The following is a 17,713-nucleotide window of genomic DNA, read 5'->3' as shown; positions in this document are numbered from 1 at the left end:
AGGCAGAAGGGGACCACAGAAATCAATGGACAACCAAACCATATTGTGTAAAGAGTTATTAGAGTATGCATCTGTGTGGTCATGTGCAATCTGTCCTGGATTAATGGGGATTAGCTACAAGTTAGCCGGCAAAGAAAAAGCGAAGTCTGATCTGAACTGTACATCTATGAAATTGCTGGTTTTTCTACCTGTGTGGATGTAGTGGGGCAGGCCCAGTCCCGTACTGTTATGATGGCACATGCCCTTGGACCAGAAGTAGGATCCATTGTGCTTAATGGAGAAGAGGAATGAAAGGTAGAGGTGTTGATTATTTCAATACTTTTTCATGGAAAGCATGTTTGCTGGGGTAAAGCTTCTTGTCTTGTCAACCTTGTAAAATCAGAGAGGAATTTCTCCCCTCTGATAGGTAACTTAGTTTCTAGGTGCACTTTTGTTTCTCTTTTTGCATCATCAAAGGTTCACCATGGCTGAACAGGTTACTAAACCAAATGAACTGGTATTCTGCAACTGTATAGGAACGTATTTGAAGCATCTGGTTAGTACATCCTGGGTGAGTACGTAGGGTTGGGTTGTTTTCCTCAGTTTGGCAGACATTTGGACAGTTCTTCTTTCCATCAAGCATAGGTTACAACTAACTTTCTGAGATCATTTACATGTATATTATACAATCATTTCCCTGTATCACAGCCTTTTGGGGGCCTCTCAGTCTTTTCTGCTTCTTGCCTGAAGTATGTATTCTGTTTTATTGACAAACAAAATCTATTTTGTCACTGAAGTATCTAGGTTTTTTATTGAGACTTGTTATTGACACTGGCTAGCTCTTCATACACAGAAAGCCAGCTGTTGCAATTTAATGGTTATGGGAAAATTGACATTTAGCAAAGTCAAATTTAAAAAGGAAAAAAAAAACCTTTCCTTGTAACTTTAGAGAGACACCAGGAACACGTAATGAAATCTATTCATTTTAATATCCCATAAATATTTCCCCAGACATGGCAACAGGCTAGGGAAATGCTTATCCTTCACACTTAAAAAATAAAAGATTATCCTCCCCCAAATGCAGTGATACTGAAGAATATTTGAGGATCACTCTGCATGGCTGATTCAAATAAAAAAAAATGTATTAAAAGCCTAAATGTGAGAGGATCAGAACAGGACAGTAACATTATGTTATATATTGGTTGAAAAATTACTGTAAGATCTAATACTGCTCAGGTGTCAATATTTCTAAGAGTATTTAATTTTATTTGTTTTGATTTTAGAATCAATTTCAAAGTAGGTCTGAGAAAGCATTGTTTATAGTGAGAAATAATTTTTATATATATAAATTATTTGGGAGAAAGTTAAGTGACTTGATAACAGAAAATACGTAGAATGCAAAGTTATCTTTAACATTACTTACCACGATAATGTAGCAGAACAAGAAAATACATTGTTTGGATGCTGAAGTAAAACAAATTCATATAGGAAGTGACAATTTTTAATACCAGGTAACATTAGGGGATAGTCAGATTAAGAGGAAGCCAGATTGTCTGTCATTGACTTTTAAAATCAAGACTAGATACTTTCTGTGAATGGATCAACTCTCAGACAGATGTTGTTTTCCAGAGCAAGGTCTTCAGTCTTTGCTACACTGGTGATCAACTGAGATAGTCAGAGCAGTTCCTTTTACAGTGAAAATTTCATAAACACTTGGCCACTGAATATCTATTAATATTAAAGTATTCACACAGGTACTACCATGCTAATCCTACAGCGTAAGGGTCTAAACGTATTTCATAATGAAAGTTGCTGTCTAATTCCAGACAGGGCTCGCAAGTCCATGGTGCATCCAAAAGGGCTTTACAGGCTGCACAGATTATTTTATATAAATCTGTGTAACTATATTGTAATTTTATAGGACGACTGTCTGGTACACTGAACACCGTCTCTGCGTATACAAACATCAACAGCATGCTCACGAGAACATGAGTGTTTTAGTTATAGCACTGCTTTTGCTTTTTATTGACATGCTTTACCTTTCACTGCAAATATATTGTTTCTCACTTTTGACAGTTATACTTGTAGAAAGGTAAAGTAAACATGGATATGGATACTCCAGTGAATATGTTTTAAAAAGATCTCCTAAGTTTGGGAAGTACACAGAGGAGATTTTCCTTATGAGCTACTTAACGGGTTTCAGTGTGCATGCAACAGTAAAAATAAAAGCTATGATTTCTGTATTGCAGTATTTCTGTATTGCAGGAAAACATTACACAAATAATTCCACATAACAACTTTCAAAAAATCTGGTTTAATCAAGAGTATGTTTAGGAGTGTCAAACAGCTTCAGAATGCCAAATGCATACCACGTACTTAAGTGACTAATTGTAATAAAGGTGTCACATCCTCTTCTTCTACCATAATTAATAACTTAGAAATTAAGAGCTCCATTTCAAAATACAACTACCATCTACCTTGCTTTTTTCCCCCGTAAGGTAATCGTGTCTTTAGAATACTTTCATTGAAAAAGGAAAGGATGTCTGTTCTGTGTTGCTGAAAAGATTATCTTTTCATTCCTTTTGTCTTAAGCATCAGAGATTCCCAAGGCTTCAAAAAGCCTGGTTCTTAGAGTAAACATTAATTAAGTGTTGCATTAAGGTGGTCTTTCTAATTATACAGGCTTGTAGTTTCTGTGTTTTGCTAGAATGATCTTTCTGCAATACACAACTTGTGAATATGACACACAGTAATTTAGGGCTGTGGAGGGGAGAGAGAACTTCAGACTATCTTCTCCACTTACAAGTTATGATCAGTAATGTGGGAGTCTTCAGGAATCACAACTTTTAAATTTGTAAGATAACATTCCCCAGTACTGCGCAGTTAAACATTTTTGCCTGGTTAAATTCAATACTAATTTTAACAATCATATAAACAATTATTTACACATTCAATATTGTTTGCATGCTTGAAGATTCAACATTTAATAACTTCTGAAATAAACAAAACAAAGGGCCTGCTCTTAGAACTTTTTCCATTGGGCTGAGTTTTACCCTAAGAAGTTGAAGGTTGCTTGAGATACAATTGATCTCATACTTAGGTACAGTTCAGTTACTGTTGTTAGAGTGGACGGTTGTTCTTTTATGAATTCATAAGAAATAACAACTAGTCTACATAAGATGGGCTTATCAGTAGGCTTCTTTGTTATTTTAACATATCTGCTCTTGAATTACTTTGATTTTTGAAGGCCATTTGTTATATCACTCTTTTTGCGCTCATGTTTTTTATGCTTTCTCCACTTTTTACTTTTTCCTAAAAAAATGAGGTATTTTTATCCAGGCAATTTTAAGAGATATCTGTCTAAATTTTTTTTTTAATTTATCCTGGAATATTTTCCAATAATAGTTCCTAAAAGTAAAAATATTTTTACATTTGCAACGGTTTTTTTGCATACCAAACCTTCATAAACATAAAAACAACACTATATGTACAATATGTACATATACATATATCTACTATATGTACTATATGTAATCTGAAAAGCACTGTAGGTTTGCTTTGGATAAAGGGATGGGATATAAATAAAAAGCTTCACAGGTGGAGACATTTTCTGAAATTTATGAGTGTGAAAGATAAAATTGCAGTTATGATATAGTGAGAGGTGGTTCATCCCCTTTCTCAAGCTTTAATTTCTTAAGTTTAATTTTAATATTGCTGGTTTATGTCATGTGTAGCATCTCCTTTTTACTGTGTTTTCCTGGGCAACATTCAGTCTATAGTTCCTTCTGTTGCTAAAACTAAACAAAAGCTGTTAGGGAGTGCTGCACAGAAATTTGTTTGGGGAGGCTGAAACTTTTTTTTCTGGATGTTCCCTTTGCATTTTGTTCTTTGAAGTTGTAACTCTCTCTTGCACTAATCCAAAGAACTGAAGTGCTTAAAATTAAGTGATGGAAATTTCATATACTGTTTTTTATCTTTTTCGAGGGCCTTATAGATTTGTAAGAAAGGCGTGCTAATTTTGATCAGAATTATGTCAGTTTTCCTACTTGTGCATTTGTAAACATACATGCACTGAATAATATATTATAAATTTTATGTAAAATTTATAAAATGTGTTATTCTAACATCAGTGAAAAATGTCCCGTTTCTTTTCAAGAGGGTAAAATTAATAGGAAGAGAAATGGTGGAAAATTTTGTGCTAGCATTAGAAATGTTTGACTTCTCTGTTAAATGCATTATTATTTTTGCAAGTATACAAGAACTGCAAACTAGCATGTTGTGCAGCAGATGCTTTAGGTGATGCACAGTGGAATATGTAGCAGCTGAAACTAGTGAGATTAATTGACCTTGACTGATATAATTAAAAAACCTATGCTTCTAAATAATATTCGTAAATATTCAAGTCTAATTGAAATCAAATGTATGTAAAAATGCTGGTGTCAAATAGAAGTGATGGGTTCTAGTTTCACTTAGGAAAAAGTATAGTATGGGAACGTGATAGATGAAGAACTGGTTTTCTGCTCGTAGAAACATGGGCTTCTCTGCAGATGCAGTACTTGATTAGGTGTAAAAATATGGTGCCACATGATTGTTGGTTACCTGTAGGGATTAAATGCCATTTTGATAGGCTCCCATTATTTTTAGTACCTCATACATTCATTCATGGTAGAAAGGTAAAGACATTTTTCAAAAATCCTTTTACTTTTTACATCACCATCAGCAAGATGGAACAGACTGATGTTTCCCTGCATGATTTTGTTGTTGCTCTGTAGGTTGGGTTGGTACTGAGAGATGCCTGCATTCAGTTGCCAATATCCAAAGAAGCCCAGAGCTGAGGTGAGGGTAGCTAGTACAGGACTTGGGAACCCCACAGTGACCATTTTGCTTTCTGTGTGCTATTTGGAGAATCAGCTGGGGCTGTTTCCCAGAATAGGCTGAGTGGTGCTGCACTCTGACCTGACTGGTCGCTCCGGGTCTCAGTGTCCCATCTGTAAAATGGGAGCAGAACATAGTTTCCCAATTCAGCCATGTGCAGGGAGGATAAATACATTCTTATGGTCTAAATGGTTCAAAAGCTGCAGCAACGTCCACACTGAGAAGCCAGGCTTTCCTCAGCTCTGAAGAGGCATCCATCCACAGCAGGTTGGAGGCCTCTGCGAGCCTTTTCACCCTCCTGCTCGGTGTTTGCTGTTGCAGTTTGCTGTATGTGCTTTCCTTTCAAATAATTTCTTTCTCTTTTCTAGTTTGAGGGTTGCAAGAAAGCCTTTTCCAGACTAGAAAATCTCAAGATTCACTTAAGGAGCCATACGGGTGAAAAGCCGTACCTTTGTCAGTACCCTGGCTGCCAGAAAGCATTCAGCAACTCCAGCGACCGCGCCAAGCACCAGAGGACACACTTGGACACTGTAAGGAAGCAGAAGTCCCACTGCAGTCCCTGTACATTAGACTGTGTGCTCCTTTCCTCCAGCTTGGTGGCAGCAGGTAGCCCATAACCTTAGAGATAGGAGAAGTGTCTGATGAGGCTGTTCAAGCCATTTCAGAAGTGACCTAGCATGGATGAAGTTGGGCCAAACTAGTTGATAAAAAAGGCCACAGCTCCATGAGCTTTGCTGCAGGCAGATGCAGTAACTTTCTTCCACTTAACATGATCTTTAGGGAACATGAAATCACTACGCAAAGACACAGAAGCCATCTGTGATAGGAACTGCTGTTGTCTGACAAAAAACTCGGTTAAACTTAAGGCTGGGGCATGTACCAGAAAGTCAAGAGAGGAAAAATAATTTCATAAATCTAAAAATTTTATGCCAACAAATTGTTGCTTGTGAATTTGAGTCACAGCTGATACTTGTTTTAAAACTTTTGTTTCATAATGAAAGATCGTGTTTTGTCAGAGACAAGCAATTTCCAAAGGGCAGAAGTCCAGAAAGAAAATGAGAACAATGCCATCTGAATTAAATGGCTGTCACAGAACTTAAATTATCCATTTTAAACAGTCGATAGTATGGCTGGTAAGTTAATTTGTACAAGGTGTCTTCGGAAATGCTTTGTGAAATGTAAATGGCTAAATTGCAAAATAGCTGATTTCAGCAAATATTTGGACCTCATGTTCATTTAGTAGTTTGCATTGTGGACCTACAAGTCTTCAGGGAAGACAGACAGGTTAGAACAGGCAGAAGATATTTGTAGATATTTATATTTATTTGGTGAATTAGATTTATTGGGCTTTCTTTTAAGAAAACTACAAAGGTATTTCAGGACTGGTGTCTTTCTAAAGATATTATTGGAAAATGTGAGCTGCAGGAGCTTGTCTTGTACTTCACATTAAAATATGTATTTTTGTGTGTAGTATTTCTGAAAATTCAGTATTCAATGCTTGCTTTGGTTTTTGCTTGCTCTCTTTGTAATGTAGTAAACTAACACTTTTCTTGTTCTCTTTTTCTGAAGCAGATTCTTCTATAATCCTAAACAGTCTATCTGGGCCTTTACTACAGTTTCTTTACCTGATTCACTAAAGAATGTAATTTCTGATTAAGTCAAAGATTGCTCTGAGGGTGGAAGAAATGTGAGTATAACTAGCAATATTCATTGTACTGATTAAAAAAAAAGGTAGCAATGAAAGGTGCCATAATGAAAGCTTTTCTTTGGTTTGTCTTCCTTATAAGCTTTACTTTCCTCCTTTCACTTTCTAATAAATTACCGAGCATTCTGCTTGTAATAACGTACATTTGTGTTGCATAGTAATGTGGTTTACAGCATCCCAAAGCTCAAAAGTTATTCTCTTCAGTTAAAATAATCTGCGATATAACAGCTGCTTTATCCTTTTTGTTTTTGACTTAGAAACCTTATGCATGTCAGATTCCAGGATGTACTAAACGATACACAGATCCAAGTTCCCTGAGAAAGCATGTGAAAGCCCATTCTTCCAAAGATCAACAAGCCAGGAAAAAGGTAAATTTTCTACCTTGTCACCTGCTGTAAAGCTTATGTAGAGAAAAGTGTTCTAACATTAGATGTTTCAGTGCATCTTCAAGTACCTTTGCTGATTTCAGATCGTTGATTAGAAAAACCCTTAGTGGGAAAGAATAGATATATTTCCTATATAAATGATAATTTCATCTTTGATGTAACAAGGCTGCCTGCTTTAATGCTTTTTGTTTTCTGATGTGATGATTAATCACTAAATACACTTAATGAGGCAAATCAAAAATGATTTCTGAAAACAGAAATTTTTGTTTTTAAAGTTCTGCCACTTGGTAAATACATAGTAATACAAAATCCAGTTTACATGTCCAGTCTCAGTGGAAGGATGGATTTTGAGGACAGCTGGACAGTATGTGAGATTAAGCTCTAAATTATATTTCCATATGCCAGACCCTTCTAAATACCAAGGCATTTCATAACACTGGTTCCCTGTGGATGTCAGGTCCCTGACTCAACAGTTGCTTATATGTATAAGCACATCTTTGAAGAGCTGAGTTACAATCTCAGGGAATTATTTTTTTTTCCTGAGCATTTTTCATCATATCTCCTATTAATCACTACCACTATTTCTTTAGAATGTTTAGATCGAGGATAAAAATCTAAGCTTACATTTTAAAGGAAAATGGTCCTGATAAAAGGGGAACATGCATGGTGTAGGGTGTCAGCCCCATGTAAAACAAGTTATAGTTTAGAAGTTTTAAAAAAATTAAATGCACAGCCATTCATAGAAAGTAGCAAAAAAAATTGCTTCGTACAGCATTGGAAGCACTAAGTGGCCATCTTTAAAGTGGTGTTGTACAAATTCGAAGAGTAGGTTTTGATTCAGTGGTTTGTTGAAGCAGGACCTGGCAGCAGAGGCCTGTTGGTCAGCCTCTGAGGAACAGGCCTGGAGTATTCTTGAGGAATTTCCTTTAAACTTCGTGAGTGCCCACTCTTGTATCAGAGACGAAGTGACAGCATTCGTTTTCACCTTAATAAGCAGTGCTTTGGCTCCCTGGCTCCTGTGCACACTGCCCACAGGCAGAACTGCTGAAGGAGGTCTGTGAGCCCTGTCCTGCCTGTCCCAGGAGGGCAACTTGGCCATCCAGACATTGTCTTTTACCAGCATGTAAAGTAACTGCCTATCAAGACGTTGCATTCTGAGAAATTTGTGTGTGATGCCTCAACTAAAACTGGCATAATGGACCTGAATACAGGTATTAAAGTGCACTGTAATATTACTGTCATCGAAAGTGAAATGATATGTTATCCCCTCTCTCTCATTTTGTCAGATTGCAATAATATGTGGGAGTTTCCTTCCTGCATCTCATTCACTATTTGATTTTTCTCATTTTTCCATTCCTTCTTTCTGCCAAACACTTTAAACCTGGCCATTTTTACTCCTTGCTTGACTCTCTATGGGCACATTCTAGACTTAAAATTGCTTATTTTTTCATCCCTGTTTGATGAAGATTTATTTATGCTCATTGATCACCTGAGATACATTGGTATAGGAAGCCAAACCTCCAAAAAAAAAAAAAAAAAAGAATAATTGTGGCATCTGTCAAGCTAAGTACTTAAAGCATGGATAAATTTTGCAATGTATAATGTTTACAAGGTACAGCATAGTTACTGGACCTTTGAGAACTCACAATTGCTAACTAACATCATGCTTTGGTATTTGAAGTATTTCCTGGCAGCAATAATAATAAAAAGTGAGAAACAATAAACCTTTTAATGCAGAATTAAGGTTATTTATGGCTTTAATTAAAAGTGAAAATTGGCTTAATGTCAAAAAAGTCTTTACAAAAATGTGAATTCATCAAAAATAACCATAAAAATTCCAAGGTGATAAAGGCACAGTGGAGTAATACTTCCATCCCTAGGGATCTGTTCTGTTGAAAAGAATGAAACCCTTTTCTGTCACACCCCGTTAGTCATGGATTCATTTAATATGTCGTGCCTGACTGCTTTTAATCCTCCTTTTAACCTCCCCCTACACACCAAGTGACATTATTGTGGTGTCTTAAGTTGCTGGCTCTCCAAGGCTGTACCTGCAAATGTGTCTTTGATGTTGCATAGACTTAAAAAAAATAAAAAATAGCAGGATAAAGTATATTCATAACAATGGAATCAGCTACTTGCTGTGCTAAACAGTACATTGAGTCTTCAGCCCAGATCTTCTAGATCTGTCTTCAAAGCTTTGACCCTTTGCTTGGCCCTCTAAGATGGGTCCAGATGATGCAATGTGATATAGATAAATTCCCATCTCTGAGGTATTTTAAGCAACTTTTGTTGATATATGTTTATGGCTTGCCATGTAAGGCAAAAATGCCTTTTCTGCAAATCTTGTAAGGCAGCCACTGTTCCCCTTCTCCTCCCAACCCCCAGCCTCCAGCCATCCACCAAATACATTTAACTGGGAATCTCTCCAGGTAATGGGATTAAATCCTATAGACCCAAGAAGATTCCAGCAGAAATACATTTAACGCAAGAAATTCCGTGGGTAGTACAATAAACTTTCATTTTCTTCTCAAAGGAAAGCAGAAGAGTAAAGAGAGTTATGCCTGGTTTAATTATCTTTGTCTAATTTGTAAAATTCTTCATAAACATGAAGGCAAACGTGTAGACAAATATCATGCAAACACCTGGGAACAGATGCTGAAAATGGCTAGCAAAACATTTTAGTTGTAATCTCTATGCATCATAATATTCAGTCTGTACTTTTAAAATATTTTGGTGGGATAAAAAACAGTGCTTCCTATCTTATTCTAAAAAGTAAAAATTGCTGACTGTGCCTGGATTTCGTTTTCCCTGCGGAAGATGGACAGAGCTTCTTCTAAGTAGGGAAGTCAGTGATAGAAAACTAGACAGCGCCCAAAATAAGAGCGTAAAGTGATGCTGAGAGGAATGCTAATGCACAACATGCCTCTGGACTACAATTACTTTTAAAACCTGTCCTCTTCTTAGTCATCTCCTCCTTCATCTTTGAAAGGACAACAAACTTGAAAGATTTTGTTGTAAGTTGAACAGTTACCATGTGGTGCTTATTATTACCACAACATATAATGGAAGCTAAGAGCCATGAGGGATTCAAAGGGAACTGGATATTTCTGTGGGTAATGCGGCAGGGTTAAAAAATAAACATGAGATTTGCAAGGGATATTGGTGCTTCAAGATTATGCTTCAGGATAGAAGTCAGCATCAAGCTAAATAGATTAGGGAAAACCATGGTTATTCTCTACTGCTTATTTGCAGTTTCTCACTCTTTCTCCTGAATTGCCAGCCGCTAGTGGACACAGTGTACATAACTTAAGGCAGTCTGGATGGATATTGGGCCTGATCTGGAAGAAGCATCTGCTTCTAAACTGATACTTCAGAATAACATTCAGGCTGCCTAGGCTTAATTTATGCATTCTCCAGCTTTCTTCCTTCTCTCATTCCATTTTTATAATCCTTTTCTCTTTCAGTTTCCTTTCTTATTCTCTCTTCCACCTTTGTAGCTTTGGGTCTTTAGAATATGCAACCCAAACTGAACATCTGTAGGTGGCTGAGGTGCGTATGCCATGGTAAGACCAGTCCCAGGACTTGCTTCCACCCCAGATACTCCTGTGTTCTCTCATCTTTCATCCTGTTTCTTTCCTTCTTTTTTTCCATATGCAGAGTTCAACTAAATTGTCAATTTAGAAAGGATATTGGTACATACAGGCAAATGCCACTTAAACCTTTGACATGCTGTTTAGTTGTTTATCTTTGTCTAGCTTGGACCTCGTATTGATTTAGGATCTCATGAACCATTTACCTTTTCTCTTCACCTCACATCAATAATTACCTAACAACTGTTCAGCTTTTTCAATCTTACATGCATTTTCAAGGCAGACCAGGACCAGAAAGAGAAATGAGTGCGGTTTTTTTTCCTTTTGGGAAACTCTAAAAAGGATAGAAATCAAGTTTTTAGCTGAGTCATTTCTTGAACTAGCAGCTTTTATATGAAGAGGGGCTATAGCAGCCTAAACTGATTGTTTCCCAGAATCAATGGTAAACATGGAGGAATATTGAAAGGAAAGGACAAGGGGGAAAAATTAATGAGTTGAAACTGCTATTTCATTTCTTCTTTCCAATACCTATTACAAACAATATGAAAAACAGAAGGATGAGTGAGGCAGGTATTTGCTTCAGCTAATCTTCATATTTATTGTTCTTACAAAACACTAACACTCAGTCTGACTTCATAAAATCTGAGAACCATTCATGTATTGATATTTTTTGTTCTGAATATAGACTGGCTCTGAAAAATGCCAGCCTGTAATATTAGGTGCAGCTGTTAATGGTTGAAATATTGTCTACATGAAGTTAGGGTGAATCTTTATGCCTATTAGATCCTATAGTTCTTATTTGTAGAATAGCTTTAATAAAGAAGGCTACAGTTGAGAGCTTTGCTTTGGTAGCTTCAACAGAGCTGAGTAATTTTGTTTCTTGAGTCATCCTGTGGAGTCTCTGGCTAGACAAAAAATAGGGCACTGCTTGACACTAGTAAGCATATTTTCAGTTGGTTACACTTTGTGTTTTCAGTAAGCAACAAATTTCTTTCATATATGAACTGATGATACTGTATTTAAAAATATGAATCCATAGCTTTTTTAGTTTGCAAGTCTTTTTATTGAAGTTAGTGAAAATGAAATTATGCAACGTACCATTAACAAAGTCCAGAGCCTGCCCTACTACATATCCAGTGATTTAAAATGAATATAGAAGGCAAGTACTACCATTATGCTCTTCATGAGATCTATTTGCTGTGGGAGCTAGCACTCAACCTCATAAAAGTATAAGAACGTTATCTTTTTCATACAAGTACACCATGAAAAACAATTTGCTATTTCTGCAGGAGTCTTGCTGGAGAAATCTGTATTTGTAAATCTAAAGAAACTACTTAATTTACTTTTAAGTATTACGGTGCAAGTCCCACTGTGAATGGAATGGACCCTCCACTGGCTTTGTGTAGATCTTGTCATTAACATCTGCAATGTCTAATGCCTTTTTTAAAGGTTTTCTCTTTAGAAAGTACATTTTCAAACAGATAAGAGAGAATAAAAAAAAAGAACAGAAGATTGCTTTGATTTCTTCCACCTGTTTGGAAAAGAAAAGATCAGATTGGTAACATCTACCTTATCATCTGAACAACACAGTGGCTATGCTTTTAGATAGAACTATAATTTTATCCATAATTACACCAGTGAACAAGTGTTGTCATGTATAATATTTCTTTAAGCCAGTGTGTCCTGCCAAAAAAAAAAAAAAAGATTTAAAAGTTTGTTTATTTTTAATTAAAGAAAAGTGTAATAGATAAGGATACAACCGGTTAGCTCCATCTTTGTGGAAAAAAGGAAAAGATAATTGGGGCAGTTCAGTTAAACAAGACTAGCTAAAGGCAATGGAAAAGTCTTAGTCTGGGCCTTGAACTGAAAGACAATTTATACCAAATAATATCATCTTTCAGCTGATCAGTCTTTGATTCTTTGGCATTTTTAACAGTGCCCAGACCATATCTTTGATCTTGTTATGTAAGTTAGTTATGCATCAGCTACATTATACAGACAAGCTTTGAGATATTGAATGCTTACGTGACGATTGCCTCTGAAAGCTATCTGGCTCCTGCAAACCTGCATCACCTTAGCGCATTCAAATGAGTCTTGAGGAAACCATGCGTGGGTTCAGCTGACCAGGTAGCTTAACACCTCAGTAGATGCATAACATGGTGGGGGATACTCCTAAGTCTCTACTGGACTTTTCAATACTATTCAGAGGAACATATATCAGCTAAAGCATGCAGTGCTTAATCTTAACTGTCTTTTGCTCCTTGTTTATTTATTTGATTTGTACTTAGTCTTAGTCTAACACAGCAATTATGCTTGTGTCTATTTTGCTGGCTCTTTCCAGGACAGATTTTTCATACTGTCTCTGCCAGAAAGCAAATATCACGGAGGGATAGCTTTGGGAAAGGTGGTCCAAAGGACATTTCTGAAAGTTGTCTACACTTGGTGGAGATTTTTTTGAATTGTAATGTATGTGGTACGTTTACCAAATCACCAAGGAATGAAGGGGGTGGTGAGACCTCAGGCGATAAGGGGTTTGTGCACAGACTTCCAGCTTGTTTCATTTCTGCCTAATAATCTTCCTTTTTGACACCAATTGCTCAATTTTAAAATGATGGCTGAACAGTTGCTTTTGGGGCATTGTCAAAACATTCCCCCAGTAAAGATGGACTCTTCCACGATTTGTTCATCTGATATCTGGTTGGAAGGAGATTGTAAAGTTGTTACTGTGCTGAGGAGGAGTAAAGGACAGGCAATCAGGGTCTCTCTAATCCTGCCACTATTTGTGCGAGATTTCTTCCTTGTTGCATTTATTGCTCTTGCAAAACCAGATCAGCTAGGAATGGCTGTACGTTTTCAGAATACTTCTCCTGTTTACAATAAATGCACTGCTGAGATGATTTCCTGATTACAATTCCTGCACTGCTGAGATGAAGCAGGCTGTGTGACACTTCAGCCATGTCCGCTCCTACTTTGGACTGCCGTAAGGGCTAGCAGAGCAGAGCAGTCTGCACTAGGTGTGGAGCGAGTTGGAAATAATGAAATAAGGATATGGATCGTCTTGATTCTTCCAGGAATTGCCTTGCAGAGTGGCCTGTGCTGACAGTGACCAGAGTTCCCAGCTGAACTGAGGGCACTTTACAGAAGCCACCTTGCACAGCTAGTAATGATCCTTCAAATATTGCTCTTCTGCTGCTGTGCAGTCCCTGTCTTAGCAAAAAGGGGATATAAAATCTTCAACTTTAGAGGCAGACCTCAATAACTGAATTCTTTCGAAGCTTCATCATTTTATATCCCTTTTCTAACAGTTCACCTCTTCTCTTTTAGAGCCGTTATCTATAAAGTATATAAACCTGTCCATCCCACAGTGAAAATGTTAAGAGAAATGGGAAAAAACCAAAGTACTTAAAGACATGATATCCCCTTATTGAATAGTATTTTTCTGGAAATAAGACATACAGGTGTTTTCATTACAGATTAACATGGATTCTTCTGTAAGTTTTGAGAGATTGTCTACCTCAGTATTTTGTGGGTCATGTCAGAAAATACATTATTCCCTAAGCAAAATAATACAGAGCTCTTGCTTCTTACAGGGCTGCACACTTCTTGATTGTTCATTGTTTACATTCTTTTACAGTAGAAGCAGGCTTTTTTTTTTGTGACTACATGTTGATTTTACTGCACAATTCATGAAGATACCAGTTTGTTTAAAGATTTTGGAATAAACAAAATTTTACACCAGCATTTAGATTTAGTGGAGAACATGAATAGAAAACAATGTCTGGTAATTTTCTTTAGCTAGTATCTTTGGTTTATTTAATTTCACAACTCTTTATTTCCAGTTTTTCCTTTCATTTTCTTTCGTTGCTCAGTGTTTGAACTAGGCTTTTTTGTGAATCAAGAAACACAATGCTTAATGTGTTTCTTACAGGAAAGCAATTCACTTTTTTTTTTTTTCCCTAACTCAGAATGTTTAATTGATGAGGAAGGAGGCAGCCAAGGAGGGTTAGAGCATTACATCATTAGTATTTCAGCAGGTTATTCAGGCACTACCAGTGGCATTGTCCATTATGTGACTATATTAATCTGGAGAAACTGCTCTGTTTGTGAACACCTGCGTCATGGGGAGCAGACAGCTGGATCGTACAGTGTGAGCCCAGTTTGCTTCTGCGTCTTTTCTGGTTTCACTTGCCGTCTTCAAACTCTTAGTTCAGATTTCACTGTTACAACTGCAAAAAGGGAGAGAATGCATTGAAAGAGAGGCAAATCTATTTTCTTGCTTTGAGAGCAGTTGAACATAAGGATATTTTCCCTCATTTGTTCTCTATGGAGTCCATTTAAAAGATGTCACTAATGCAAAAAGAAGTGCATTCAGGGGCTAAAGGTCAGTGAGCAGTGCCCATGGCAACTAAGAAACTATTCTGCAGAAAAAATGTAGTAAAGAGTAAGTGTTTTAATCCCCAACTTTAATCCCTTTACTTCCTGTTTTCAAAATGAAATATAAATCAGGCACCATGGCGTGCAGCAATTTTTCCTGAAAGGGATGTTGGCAAAAAGGGATTAGGAATGGGCAGCACTGTTTAAGGAATTTAATCATACAATTTGTTGGAAAACGTTTGAGACTACGAATGACCGGTTCTTTTAAGTGTGGTCAGTGTGAAACTCTGTGGTGAGATGCACGGGGGGTGCCTTGCAAGGGAGCTTCACCATGGGGGAAATGTTTTGTCAGTGGTGCATCCTCCCCCAGGGAGGAGGAAACGTTGAACTCCCCCCTATGGTTTTTAATGGTGCTGTGGCACCTGTGGCAGTTGTTCTAACCAGGAGATTGTTGGTTCACTCTGATGTTAACATTTGCTATTTCACATCATGATTCCTCCCTGCACTTGGTTTCTGCCCTGAGCTTGTAGTCCTGTGAGCTTCAGCAGCGTGATGTGTTGAAAAGTGCACCAGAAGGAATAAGTGCTGCCACCCTCGTTACATTTACACACATGCAAAAAACCCCAATTGTCTCACAACACTGTAAACAGCCGTCAGTGAATACCCATAGCATTTTATATTCTTCAGGTTAATTTTTGGTAGCAAACAGTATCCTTTTCTGCATTTGCATGTCTTCACTTCCCTGCCACAGCATATACATGAAGGTGGGCTTGAGAGAGCAGGAACCCTCCTTTCTCTAGGGGCCTGGTTGACAGAGTCCCTTGGGAGGCAGTCCTGAAGAGCAAAGGAGTGCAGGAAGGCTGGGCATTCTTCAAGAACGTAATCTGCAGGAGCAGGCTGTCCCCATGTGCTGAAGGACGAGCCAGCAGAGAGAAAGACCAGCCTGGCTGAACAGAGAGCTTTGACTGGAACTCGGAAAAAAATAGAGAGTGTGTGACCCTTGGAAGAAGGGGCAGACAACTCAAGAGGACTACAAAGATCTTGTGAGGTTATGCATGGAGAAAATTAGAAGGGCCAAAGCCTAACTTGAACTGAATCTGGCTACTGGCATAAGAGACAAGAAAAAATGTTTCTGTAAATACATTAGCACCAAAAGGAGGGCTAAGGAGAATCTCCATCCTTTATTGGATGCAGGGGGGAAGCACAGCGGCAAAAGATAAGGAAAAGGCTGAGGTACTTAATGCCTTCTTTGCCTCAGTCTTGTCACAGTAAGACCAATTGTTCTCTGGCTGTGCAGCCTCCTGAGCTGGAGGACAGGGATGGGGAACAGAATGAAGCCCCCATAATCCTAGGGGAAGTACTTAGCAACCTGCTACAGCACTTAGACACATGCAAGTGTATGGGGCCAGAGGGGATCCACCCAAAGGTACTGAGGGAGCTGGTGGAACTGCTCACCAAGCCACCTTCCATCATTTATGGAATCATAGAATCATTTGATTGGAAAAGATCTTTAAGATCATTGAGTCCAACAGTACCTGTCCACTATTAAACCATGTTACTACCTCATCCGCCCGTCTTTTAAATACCTCCAGGAATGGGGACTTGACCACATCCCTGGGCAGCCCATTCCAGGGCCTGATAACCCTTTCAGGGAAGAAATTTTTCCAACTCTCTAATCTAAACCTCCCCTGGCTCAACTTGAGGCCATCTCATCTCATCCTATCGCTTGTGACTTGGGAGAAGAGACCAACCCCCACCTCGCTACAGCCTCCTTTCAGGCAGTTGTTGAGAGCAATAAGGTCTCCCCTCAGTCTCCTCTTCTCCAGGCTGAACAACTCCAGTTCCCTCAGCCTCTCTTCATAGGGCTTGCTCTCCAGACCCTTCACCAGCTTCATTGCCCTTCTCTGGACATGCTCCAGCAACTCAATATCCTTGTTGGAGTGAGGGCCCCAAAACTGAAAACAGTATTTAAGGGGCAGCCTCACCAGTGCATAGTACAGGGGAAGGATGACTTCCCCAGTCCTGCTGGCCACACTATTTCTGATCTAAGCCAGGATGCTGTTGGTCTTCGTGGCCATGTGGGCAACATTGCTGGCTCATTGTGATGGGCCCACGAAAGCCGCTCTATCACTCCCCTCGAAACTGGTCCAGGGAGAGAAAAATACATCAAAAGGCTCATGGGTTGAGATAAGGACAGGGAGAGATCATTCACCAGTTACCATCATGGGCAAAACAGACCCAACTTGATGAAATTAATTTAATTTATTGCCAATCAAAATCAGAGTAGAAGAGGACAAAAACTGCTGAATCTTAAATCACCTTCCCCCCCACCCCTCCTTTCTTCCCAGGCTCAACTTCACTCCCAGTTTTCTCTACCTACTCCCCCTGAGCAGCGCAGGGGGACAGGAATGGTGGTTGGGGTCAGTTCATCACACATTGTCTCTGCCAATTCTTCCTCCTCAGGGGAGGATGGACTTTTCCGCTGCTCCAGGATCAGGCCCAGTCAGCATAGGTTCATGAAAAGCAGGTCTTGCCTAACTAACCTGATTTCCTTCTACGACCAGGTGACCCGCCTGGTAGATGAGGGAAAGGCTGTGAATGTTGTATACCTGGACTTCAGCAAAGCCTTCGACACAGTCTCCCATAGCGTTCTCCTGGAGAAGCTGGCAGTTCATGGCCTAGATGGATGTACTCTTCTCTGGGTTAAAAACTGGCTGGATGGCTGAGCCCAGAGAGTCGTGGTGAATGGAGCTAAATCCAGTTGGCGGCCGATCACAAGCGGTGTCCCCCAGGGCTCAGTCCTA

General features: G+C 38.6%; 1 protein-coding gene across 1 annotated transcript in view; it reads left to right on the top strand.

The window, feature by feature from the left end:
* The first annotated feature begins 463 nt into the window (after window positions 1–463).
* LOC104128673 (zinc finger protein GLIS3-like) overlaps window positions 464–17,713 on the top strand; it is a 59,200-nt gene continuing 41,950 nt past the window's right edge. The window contains exons 1-3 of the mRNA XM_009641509.1: window positions 464–550; window positions 5,223–5,384; window positions 6,817–6,927. Of these exons, the coding sequence (XP_009639804.1) occupies window positions 464–550; window positions 5,223–5,384; window positions 6,817–6,927 (360 nt within the window). The remainder of the gene's footprint in view (window positions 551–5,222; window positions 5,385–6,816; window positions 6,928–17,713) is intronic.

This window comes from Egretta garzetta, unplaced genomic scaffold (assembly GCF_000687185.1).
Source record: "Egretta garzetta isolate BGI_Z169 unplaced genomic scaffold, ASM68718v1 scaffold596, whole genome shotgun sequence".
NCBI classification, from domain to species: domain Eukaryota; kingdom Metazoa; phylum Chordata; class Aves; order Pelecaniformes; family Ardeidae; genus Egretta; species Egretta garzetta.
The sequence above is the reverse complement of the archived record's forward strand: the minus strand, read 5'-3'. Positions and strand labels throughout refer to the sequence as shown.